Source organism: Nannospalax galili, unplaced genomic scaffold (assembly GCF_000622305.1).
Source record: "Nannospalax galili isolate Female #2095 unplaced genomic scaffold, S.galili_v1.0 scaffold433, whole genome shotgun sequence".
Taxonomy (NCBI): Eukaryota; Metazoa; Chordata; class Mammalia; order Rodentia; family Spalacidae; genus Nannospalax; species Nannospalax galili.
In genome coordinates, this window is record NW_008338715.1 from 908608 (window position 1) to 921227 (window position 12620).

Here is a 12620-nt window from a genome sequence, read left to right on the forward strand (position 1 = left end):
GTTCCTTATAAGAAGGTGTAGAATAGAAAATGAGTGTTCAGAGAGAGAGAGAGAGAGAGAGAGAGAGAGAGAGAGAGAGAGAGAGAATTCAATGTTGCCCTTTGTTCTTGGATTTTCTTTTATGGATGTTATAATTCAATAGAAAATGCAGATAAAAGATGAGGAAATAAATGTACTTCTTCTAAACACATACAAAGTTCCATGATAGACACACTTTGAAATATTATCACGCATATTTAAAAGCTTCAACTCAGAATTTCTGGAAGTCTTTTTGTGCTCTCAAAAATCTCCCCAACACTGCCGTCTCTTGGATTTTCTTTTATGGATGTTATAATTCAATAGAAAATGCAGATAAAAGATGAGGAAATAAATGTACTTCTTCTAAACACATACAAAGTTCCATGATAGACACACTTTGAAATATTATCACGCATATTTAAAAGCTTCAACTCAGAATTTCTGGAAGTCTTTTTGTGCTCTCAAAAATCTCCCCAACACTGCCGTCCAATAGTGATAGATTGGTAATTTGACATCATTCAACAACACTATGCAAAGTGGGAATGCTTTATGTCATCACTCATTTGACAGGGTCTCTATCTAAAAAAATGTGAAGTCTACAGAGTTTTAGGAAATAGTGTCAGTGAGGGAGTGAAAAAGGATAGCTGGAACATGCCCTGAGAAACTGATGGATCTGGTTACAATACTTTCATGTGCATGATGCTGATGAAATACTTCACACTGCCAAAGGGCTGCTGCCTGTCAGGATGTGTCATCACTGCTCTGGCCCCAGGAATGTCAGTGTCCGTTTCCAAAATCTGTACCCAAATGGTGCAGATATTCTCCTGTCACAGAAAAAAAAATTATTCTTAAACTGTTTTGAGTTCAAAAGGTTTCTTCATCCCCCATTCTGAAACATTATTTTAATGAAAACTGAATTTGAAAAAAAACATTTAACATTGATGAATGCAAAAAGAATAACAAAATATTCCAGCTTAGGCTGGTTTGTGTCTGTATGGGCACTTATTAATAGCTTCATTTCAAAATTGTTTATGATTTTACTTACACTAGTAAATGAACTTAAAATGTGATAAATTCAATACTGAATCATACACAATATATGTATTTATCACTCACCTATCCACACATTTAGTCAATCATTGCTTATTAATCTTTTATGTGGTAAGTAATTTTCAGGACTTGAAAATATTACCATGACTAAATCAAACAATTGCTTCCCTTTTTATTGATTTTTGGGGAATTTCATACAATATATTATGATCTTATTTAAATCCCCTCTCCTGTATGCCACCCCTTACTAATCAGCCCTATCAATTTCATGCACTCTATTTTGTTCCTCAGACAGGGTTAATGTTTTTACCCACTTCCCTGTGTCTATGCAAGGATTTTGAATGACTTGAGTTTACAAGGAACTGATCATGCAATTCGTCACCAGTTCTGTGAGTTCATATAAATAACTACTGCCCAGCTGTATGGAAAATGTTTCCCTGTGGCCAACCACCACCTCTGGCTATGACAATCTTTCTATCCCTCTTCCAAATGATATCTGAGCTTTGAGAGGCAGAAGTTTGATACAGGTGTCCTCTTCAGGGATAAACAGTTTGCAGCCTCTTGTTCTCTGCATGCAGGCCAGTTGAAGGTCTCTTTGTTAATAACCACAGATGCATAAGAAACTTCTCTGCTGATAGTTAAGAGATGCATTAATCTGTGGGTATAACAATAAGTCATAAGGAATCTAATATTGTGTCTATTTAGCAGAAGAAGGCAGTAGGCTCTCCCTTATGTCCTGTGACATGTCAAGCTTCAGGTTCTAAGGCTTGATATCAATGTCAGGTATGGGCTCATCCTATGAAGCTTACCGTAAATCCAACTATAAAATGATTGGTTACTACCATGAATTTATGCCGCTCTTGTGCTGGTGGGACTATCTTGCCAGACCAGTTGTAGCTCACAGGATTCACAGCTGGGTAGAGCTGATGACTAATTTTCTCTTCCAGTAGCATGCATACCACCTTCCAGCATTATGAATGCCAGCCAGTAAAGACGAGACCTTGAAGTTTGCACAAGTTTTATTTTGTCCTTATTTGTTCTACTGCTTATACATGTAGTATCTTCAGAAATAAAGCTTTCTGTCAAGTTCTGGTGGGTAATGAAGTACAGGGGCATGGTCAATGTTGTTTGAGTGTATATGGGACTCCTGGTCAACAGCTTCAAAATAGGGAGTCCATTCCTGGAACTGGGCTTTTATTTTCCAGCCTAATTTATTGGGGTAGTATTTTCCCAACATGAGTAACCTTTTAATTACTTTTTAAAATGAATATGTATATTTTTAAGAAGCTTCTATAGTGGTATATTTCCATGTGTTTTCCTAAAGACTTTAGTGTTACTTACCCTTAACCATACAACCTCTTCTGCAGTGCCCTTTCATTCTGTGCACCATTTAACCCTTTCAACTCTCTTATTTCCATTTCCTCCTTTATATTACTATATTCTCCTATGCTTCCTAGACATATGACCCCCCATGGATGGTTTTTAGTTTCCTGACCTCTTTTGATTGCCAAGCTGAATCATGCATAGCTATGAATTCAAAGCAAACATCCAGTTATTAGAAAGAATATGTGACGTTTGTCTTTCTGGGTCTGACTTACCTCATTAAGAATGATTGTTTGCAGTTCCATCCATTTCTGTGTGAATTTCATAATTTCATTTCAATAGCCCATAGCTACCACAGCTTCATTATTCATTTATCCACCCTTGAACATCAAAGCGGTTCTAATCTGGCTATTTTGGAAATGGCAGCAATTATCATGTATGAGCAGGTATTTCTGAAAGTATAGCATCTTTGGGATATAGGCCCAGGAGTGGAATGGCTGGATAAAATGCTACACGAATTTCTAGCTGTGTGGAGAATCTCCATCATGATTTCCTCAGTGGCTGCTCCAGTTTGCACACCCAGAGCAGTGGATAAGAGTAACCTAATCTCTGCATCCTTGCCAGAATTGGCCATTGTTTGTCTTTTTGATCTTAGCCACTTTGAGCTGTATATCAGGAAATCTCAAAGTGGTTTTAATCTGGTTTTCCCTGATGACTAAAAATGTTGAATATTTTCAAAATACTCTCAGCCGTTTGCATTCATCTTAGGAAATGTCCTGTTTAGCTCATTGCTCCGATTTTTAATTGCGTTTTGAATGATTACTTTGTTTTTAAATATTTTATTTTTTAATGTGTGTGAGAGTATTGTTGCCTGCATTTAAGTAGGTGTACCCATGTTGCACAGTACCTGTGGAGATCAGAAAAGGGCATCAGATCCCCTGGAGCTTTAGTTATGGACAGTTGGTATCCACCATGTGGATGCTGAGAATTGAACCCAGGTCCTTTGCAAGAGCAACCAGTGCTCTTAACCACTGCATGATCTCCCCAGCCCTGTAATGCTTAGTTTTTTGAGTTCTTTGCATAGCCTAGGTACTAATCCTCTGTCAGAGGTATAACAGGTAACGTTTCGTTTTGTTTTGACTTTTTCCATTCTGTAGGTTGCGTTTTCACTCAAATGATGGTGTTTTTGCTGTACAGAAGCATTTTAGTTTCATGAGGTCTGATTTGTCAATTGTTGGACTTAATTCTTGCATTATTGGGTCCTATAAATTACTGTGTATTCCCTACTTTCTCCTCTGTCTGATTCAGAGCATCTGGATTTATATTGAAGCACTTGATCCACTTCAATTTGAGTTTTGTGCATTGTGAGAAAGGGATCTAATTTCATTTTTCTGCAGGAAGTTCTTCAGTTTGCCTACCACCATTCACTGAACAATGTTGTGTTTTTTTTTTTTTCTTTAGTGTGCATTTGTGACACCTTTGCCAAAAATCAGTTTGTTTTAAATCTAGGTCCTCAATTATATTCCACTTATCAGTGTGTCTGTTTATATGCCAGTACCATGCTGGTTTTATCGCTACAGCTCTGTAGTATAAGAACAGGAATAGCAATGCTGCTACAAGTTCTTTTATTCTTTGGTGTTATCTTGGTTATCTTGTGTTTTTGTTTGTTTGTTTGTTTGTTTCCATATGAAATTTGAGATTTTTTCAAATTCTGTTAAAAAGTGTGTCTGAATGTTAATGATTATTGGACTGAATTGGTAGATTGGTTTTGGTAATAGTATGGCCATTTTCACAGTATTCATCTTACCAATCCATGTACATATGAGTTCTTTCCATATCCTGGCATCTTCTCAGTTTCTTTCTTCAAATACTTAAGTTTTTTTTTTTTTTTTGTAAAATTCTTTCAAATCCTAGGTTAGATTTATTCCAATAGATTTTATGGTTTTGGGAGCTATCATGTGTGGGGTTTTTTCCCTATTTTTTCTCAATCAGTTTGTAGTTAGAAGTTACTGAATTTTGGTTTTTGTTTTTATATCCTCCTTCTTTGATGAATATATTTTTCAGTTTTGGGAGTTTTCCACTGCAGTCTCTAGGATCTTTTGTGTATGGAAAAGAGTTCTTTCTTTCCAATTTTTATCATCTTTATCCTTATAGTTCTCTTATTACTCCAATACAGAATTCAATAGGGCATTGAACAGGAACGAGAGAGTGGAAATTCTTGTTATGTTCTTACTTTAATGGAAATGCTTTTAGGTTTTTTCCATTCAATGTGTCGTTTCTGGGCTTGTTATGTATTACCTTTATTATTTTGATATAGGCCCCTTGTATCCCTAGATTCTCCATGACTCTTATGATGAATTAAGGCTGGATTTTGTCAAAGACCTTTTTTCTGCATCTAATGAGATGATCCTGTAGTTTCTGTTAGTGAACTGGGGAGCCAGGTAGCAGTTTACTCTTGTATGCTTCCTCATCTCCTCAATTCTTTGGTCAAAGAGCTGCATAACACCAAACTTTTCCCTCGCTTGAAATCCATTTAAACTTAGGATTTTATAGAGAATGTTACTCTTAGAACTGACAGGAAATCACAATTTTTACAGAAGAAATCCAACTACAATTTAATACTACTTTCAAGTTCTTTGGTCATTATATGTATGCTATGTTTCTGAAATAGTCTATATAATTTTTAAACTGTCATGTTTAAGAAATGGAATTCAGGGGCTGGAGAGATGACTCAGCAGTTAAGAGTCACTGGCTGCTCTTGCAGAGGACCAGGTTTCAGGTAACAATATCCATATTTTAGCTGACACCTGTCCATAATTCCAGTTGCAGGGGATCTGACACCCTCTTCTGACCTCCACAGGCATTGCATGACATGAGTGCACTTACACACAAGCAGACAATATACTTATACACCTAAAATAACAATAAATAATAATGTTTTTCATTTTTTTAAAAAATAAGAAGAATCTAGGATTTGAGAAATGGCTTAGTGACTAAGAGCACCTTTTGTTTCTCTAGAAGACCTTAGTTGGGTTCCTAGCCCCCACATCAGTTGATTCACAACTTTCTATAAGTTCAGCTCCAGAAAAATCAAATGTTTCTTACCTCTTCATGTGCCTGCTCACATGTATTACCAATACACAGAAACACATACACACACACACACACACATACACATACAAAATTAATTTTTAAAAAAAATCTTTAAAGAATTAAAAGACACAGCATGGAATAAAAATATTCTGCACCTGAAAATCACTAAAAAATCTGAAATTGAAGGAATAAAATGCAAACATCAAGGCTGTTTCTTCAATATGTTTTATAAGACACAATTTAGCTTATGTACTGTTCTCTTATAGGATACAGAATCTACATATTTTGGAGGTTTAGAATATGAATAAGTACTGCATTTTTATTAAATGATATTTCTGCAAATAATAACCCATATTAGTTCACCAGGAATATCTTCACTCTATAAATAATGTAAAATAATTTGCCTGAATTCTAATATATGGGTGATGATCAAGATAAAAGCATACTTTTCTGGTATTACTATAAAGTTCTTAGGATAGTTAGCTAATTTATATTGGTTGACAATAATCATTGCATTGCTTATATAGAGAAAATACTGTTTTTTTTTCCCTAGGATGAAAGAAAAATTAATAATCTAATAATAATTACTTCATGATACGCAAAAGACTGTGTAACTTCAGGGCTCTATTAATGTTACTGTTTATTTGTGTTCTTTTCCAGCTCCGTCTCCAATCACGAATGTGAAAAGGGGAAAAATTGCAAAGAATAGCATCTCTTTGTCTTGGCAAGAGCCAGATCGCCCCAATGGTATCATCCTGGAATATGAAATCAAGTATTTTGAAAAGGTAGGACTAAGATAACTCTTTTTAAAAACTTTCTTCTTTTTCTTTACTTTTTCGCACTTGAAATTATCCAATGTTTACAAGAGGATGTTGCATTTTCATGTGAAAATTTAATGACAGGTTTTTTTTTTTGTTGTTGTTGTTTGTTTGTTTATTTTCAGTCATTCTGGTTTGGGCCAAATACCTGAAGTGAGCAGTCCATCATGTTCTATGAGGCCTCTTAGATAGTGACTTTTAGTCAGCTTAACTGGCTTCTACATTAGAAGAGAAAATCAGGACATGGGGAAATAGCTCCTCGGTTAAAGCACTGACTCTGCAATTTTGGGGTCTGGAGTTTGGATTAACAGAATCCTCTTAAATGTCAGGCATTTGTGGTAGCCTACCTTCCAATCTTCCAGAGTGGAGACAGGGCCTCATGAGAACAAGCTTTTTTACTCCTTAGTAATTTGTGTCTTAATTTCATACTTAAATTTTTTAACAAAATGTTTGTTGGGATCAAAAACATGTAATAATCATTTTTCCTGTTTTGGCTGTAATCAAGTAAGTGATAGATATTGGAGGAAAATTTCTGGACACTCGTGGGGAATTTATAGTTTTTATTGGGACTGGCCTACGTGCCTGCAATACAGAACTACCATGTGTGTCTTTACATTCCCATCCTGTCCTACTGTTTTCTTATTGTTGTAGTTGTTGTTGTTGTTTGTAGGCTTGGCCTAAATGGAATACTTTTAGGACAATCTTTTTTCTAATAAAGTATTCAAGGAGAAGTTAAATGGGTGCCCAGGACGTTTTCAATAGGTGAATTGTGGGCTTTGACTCCAAGTGGTGGCTTCATGCTAGTGGGAATAGAAAGGAAAGCAAGCACAGGACAAAGAAGCAGATCCTAATAGATAGAATGAGTGGGCTACACTGACTCAAGAGCTCCTCACAAACTCCCAGGGACGTCACTCCACTTTTAAGGAAGAATAAATGTGATTAGAACAAAGTACATACTCATAACGTTATGATATTTAAGAAAATGCACAAGATAGATTGTGCAAAAAGAGAGCAGGAATAAGTGGTCCTTCTTATCATCATCATGTGAAGTGTTCAAGATGCTTTAATACAAACTTAAAAATCTAGGACTCTAAGCATATGCAGGTAAAGGAGTCTAAGAAAAAATACTTATTGATAATTTCTCATGTTTTGGGGGATTAGATTTAATTTTTTCTTCATTTGGTAATTGGTTCAACAATGAATTATGCAAAGTTGTGATTAAATATAAAGCAATAGTTCAGAAATATGAGGTAGTAGGAGAACGATCTATATGTTATGTCTAGGCCTTTAATGTCTGTGGTGTTCATATTTTGATTTTGTTAATATATAATCACTTGGTATAATAGCAGCATTATCTGTATCTATTGGCACATTAGGAAGCATAAATGATGATACATTAAAGATATTTTGAAAAAAAATGTTTTTATATGTTTTTTTATTTTTTTGAGTAATTATTTAGATTAGCCTAAACACAATGGGTTTCATCATAGCATCTTCATACATTTTCATTATACTTTATTCCGTTATTTTTCTATCCTACTATCCTTCCTGGCACTTCTTCACACCCACCAAAAATATATTTTAAATGCACCAAAATGCTCTAAAAGAACACCTCTGAGACAAAATTATGTTTTAGTATGGCTTACAGTGTTTCTTGTCAAGAAAAACAGAGCTGAAGCAGTGGAGTGGAGTGGCATCAGTGATTCCTGTGTCTTGGGGGCTAATAATCAAAACTACATTTGAATTCCAGAGATCTACAACATGAAAACATTCTCTGTGGAATAATAATTTATAAATTAAGATTCCATTCCCTATTTAAGTTTTTGTGTACCTTAATATTCTATACTAATGAAAAGTTCTGTAGATTTATATACAAATATCGAGAAACTCAGACTACATTCATCTATAAGTATTTTATATTTCCCAATTTTATGGTGATTAAGTTGATTTTAATAGAAGTTAAACTCAATAATGAAAAACTGTGTTTGAACAGAAAAAAAACAATATAAATGGATCTATGTATTTATCTTAGCTGAAACATAGTTTAACTGCACTGATTCCAAAAGTTTGTCAAGTACTTTCTAAGTCCATGTCATTTTTCTTCGGCTAAATTAATAAGCTGAACTAATTAACAGCACTCACATTTTCCCTCAAGGAAATCCTCCTATTTCTCTTCCCTGCCTCATTGCCTAGTAACCTTGGATTGCTATTGCTACCACCTCCCAAAATTTGCACAATATTGAGTAGGGGCAAAGATATCTGTTCCCTTTATTCTTTAATTTGCTGCTTCTTTGGAAACAAAGTTATTCAACATGTCACAGAGAGGATTCCTCTTGCATTCCTACATCTAGGGAACTTCATCTACTTTGGAGAATGATTTTTATTCATAAGAAAACTTTAAATTATGTTTTTCAACATGATTTGTTCTTTAATTGTTTAATGTCATATTAATACACTTTGTTAGCTCCGTACCAGCTAAAATATGGTTTGAGTCAGGGTAGAAGACTCAGTTGGAAAGGTGCTTGCTTGAAAACGCATCTGGACCTAAATTAGATACCCACAAGTAATAAAAAATGATTGGTGTGATGGTGTATGGTGCTTTCCATCCTAGGGCTACAGGGGTACTGCAGGAGCAAATCTGGACCTTGTTGACCAGTCAATTTAGTTTTTTATTTTGAACTCCAGGCCAGTGAGAGATTCTATCTCAAAGGGGGTAGATGGTTTTCTGAGGGTGACACTAAGAAATTGTCTTTTGGGCTCCATACATATGTACAAATGTGTTGTGAACCTACACACACATAAACAGAGGCACAGATATACATGCATGCACAAAAAAATATTTCATTTGGTGAAAAAGGATACCATGCATGTCTTCAATAAGTTAATATAAGTTATCCATGTACGTATGTTTGAAACAGCAAAACATTTGTATTATATAGTAGTTTGTAGAAGTTATTAACCTCTTTTTGTCAATGTTACTAATACCCTGAATTTTTATCAAACCAAGTCATTAAGCATGTCCATTTATACAGAAAGATTTTTCTTAACACTTCTAGAAGGAAAAAAAAAGAGATAATGAGCTTTTGTATCATGTTGAGGTGGGAGTCTTGGTAGGTTTCCAGAGCTCATTTGGAACCTTCAGAGTGACACCACTATTTTATTGGATGGCTTTTGGCCAGTCACAGGTGGCACAGCCTTCCAGGGCACACACACTTGCCAGCTGGCATGCCTACCTACCATTGCCCTGTTCTAATAGAGGTCACTGGGCTCCTCTGCTCTGGCCTGGTGATGGGCCTCTTGCCATCTCTTAATTAAAGACAGAAGAAAAGGGATGCTGTCCCTGCGCAGGCTGTTTGCCAGCTGGCTCCTTTTGCTGAGACCCTCCCTTCTGTACATGTGAGCAGTGTTTGTGTAGCAGCTGGGGAATATAGCTCATTTTCTCAGCTGGGCCACTGATGCCTTGAAAGCCCCAACCCTGACCAGGGATTTGGCAGCCAGGTGTTTATGATTGTTGAAGAGGTGTATCTAGCATTAGTGATAGGAAGAAAATTAGCATATTAAAGTGATTTAAGGAGTGGAATGCAAGTAAATTTTGGAAGATACTGAGATCATTCACTTGGTATATTAATTGATTTTAATGTTAGTCATAAATCAGAGAGTGGTGTCTTCTTTGTAAAATTGATAATAGATCACACATTATTTTTAAGAATGCTGTTCTAGTTTCCTTGTGATTTTGTTTTTGAATTATTTTTGGCAAAAGAAAAAATAATATTTTTACAAAATGTTTTCATTGTAATGTCTTCATTAGTTTCAACTATGCAAGCTTTTTCAAGTCATCAGGCTTATCTAGAATCAGCATATTATGATTTTAATCCTATCATATCTTCTCTCAGTTTTGTTGACAGAGCTTCATCTCCATTTTTAAAGAGAAAAACTGGAGGTTTCAAGTCTATACCCATATATACACAATTACTTAGTTTGTCATGTACCTGGAATTTTAACATCAACCCCCATGTGCCCTTAAACACATCCTTCTTATTTCATATTATAAATGTAATTGTTTTCAAAGAAATTCAAAATTATAGTAAATAAATAAAAATAAATAGTTTTAGACTAGATTTTTCAATAAGTGAAACTCCCTTCAAACAAATGAAAATCATATTAGTAAACAGATGTTTAATCATTTCCTATTGAAAGTTATTGTTAGAATCCTAACCAAAGTGGAATATATATTATTGAGGCACCATGTTATTTAGTCTCAGTATTGAAAACTAGTAAATAATCTAACCATATCTCTTCAGTCATAAACCGGATCATCCTCAGAACACACAGTAACAATATTAATAAAAAGCTATATACAATAGTTAGAAGGAAAACTTCAAGAAGTGAATTTTTACCCGTGTTCTAGAATTTACTATAAGGTAACAATAAATAGCAAAAGATAAGGAAGAGCTTGTTAATGAAGGAATTGGCATTTAGGCACATCTTTGTTGTACTTAATGACTTACTTTAAATTGCTTGTAAAATGTACTAATAAAATTTACTCAGTATTTTACAGATCAAGCATTTAACCTGTGCATTAAAACTCTAGATCAGCATCTGTCTAGAATTAATCAGAAAACCTTTTTCTAGTAGAAGTCAGACCATCCCTAATTACTGATAAATTTGGACAAATTTTAGTCTTTGATAATTCATTATATTCAAGCATAATTAAAAAAAAACTGATTAGCTGTTTTAAGAGAAGCATGTTTATAGGTTGTATGTTTTAGGTAGTATAGGTGGTGTCACAGAAAGTGGTTAGGAGTGACCTTTGGTGTGGGGAATTAGGAAATTCGAGAACAAATTAAATTATGTATTTAGGCCCATGGAATATTTTCACACTCCTTACCTGTTTGAGTCTTACCAGACCTTGATGAAGAAACTCAGGCAACAGGCTTTAGTTCAGTTTTACGGGTAAGAAAATTCAGAATCAAAGCACAAATTAACCCACTGAACAGAGCATATCATTGTGTGACTGGGCTCAACCCTTCAAACTCAAGAGTGAGGAGTTAAGGGTTGTTACAGGCTTCTGTCCTTCAGCAATCCAAACAGGAACATCTTTTCTTTGCTGCAGCTTCACACTTCTTTTCTACTTGATCCCCATCTACAAATTCACTTGATTCCTCGACAATAGGACATTTGTTACAAGGGAAAACATTATACTATATTTTTGTAATTTGTCTTTATTGCTTCCTGCTTAGACTTTGTTAATTAAAATAAAAGATTTCTAGAAGTACATATTTCATCTCATGGGCTTTAAATATAATAAACATCACATTCATTGAAGATTTAGCACTTGTATCTAATGTGAATACATGTGAGATAATTTCAGCCTTCTCTACAACTAACAAGCATACTAGACATATTCCAATAAAACTTTTCTGAGAAAACAAAGACACAAATAATAAAGAATAAACTAAGTCTGTCAAATGATGATCTCATTCAATATTTGTTAAATTATGAATTATTTTTTGCCAAAGGTAAATATGATAGATCAGTAGATAGTGTGTTATCAAACGCCTTAATATTTTATAAAGTCTTTAAAATCCTCACATATTTCTGGGTAGGGGAAATGTTTTTCTTTCTTTCAGTCTTTGGTTTCTAGTTCTGTTTGAAGTTTCTTCTTTTGCTGTAATTAGTAATTCATATGCTGATGACTTCCTTTTTGTGTGTTACATGTGCAATTCAAGGACCAAGAGACCAGCTACACAATTATCAAGTCTAAGGAGACCACTATTACAGCAGAGGGCTTGAAACCTGCTTCGGTGTATGTCTTCCAAATTCGAGCACGCACGGCAGCAGGCTATGGTGTCTTCAGTCGAAGATTTGAGTTTGAAACCACCCCTGTGTGTAAGTCATTTTAATTACTGTCAACACGTGTCTCTGTAATGGTTACCAGAAGAGAGCCAGTGAATCGATAAGCTCCCTGGGCACTCTGTCAGCTTCCCTGGATTCTGCCTCTCCAGGCCTGACCTCTCTAGGTAGGAGCCTCGGTCCTGCAATAATGGTAGGTCTGCGGGTTAACACTGTGGGCTGATTCTCCTCCCTTTAGTCTGCTGGGAGACCCTATGTCAGGCATCTTAAGAAACGTTTAAACCTCGCTTTTAAAGACTTTTCTTCCCTAGCTCCTCTGCTTTATTGAATTACTGCCATTTATTTCTTACTTGTTTTATTGAACTATGCTACTTTAGTCTTTCTAGGAAAATTCCGCAGGGGGCTTTCTTTAGCACTGAATTAAGACAAGTAAATGGTGCACTCAGAATCTAGTCTAATTTCCTA

At 35.1% G+C, this 12620-nt stretch overlaps 1 protein-coding gene across 8 annotated transcripts in view; it reads left to right on the top strand.

The window, feature by feature from the left end:
- The window catches only part of Epha5 (EPH receptor A5), a 378563-nt gene that overhangs the window by 272619 nt on the left and 93324 nt on the right, over positions 1-12620 (top strand). For all 8 annotated transcript variants that reach the window (XM_008833254.2, XM_008833253.3, XM_008833256.2 and 5 more), the window contains 2 exons: positions 6145-6269; positions 12032-12191. In XM_008833254.2, the coding sequence (XP_008831476.1) occupies positions 6145-6269; positions 12032-12191 (285 nt within the window). The remainder of the gene's footprint in view (positions 1-6144; positions 6270-12031; positions 12192-12620) is intronic.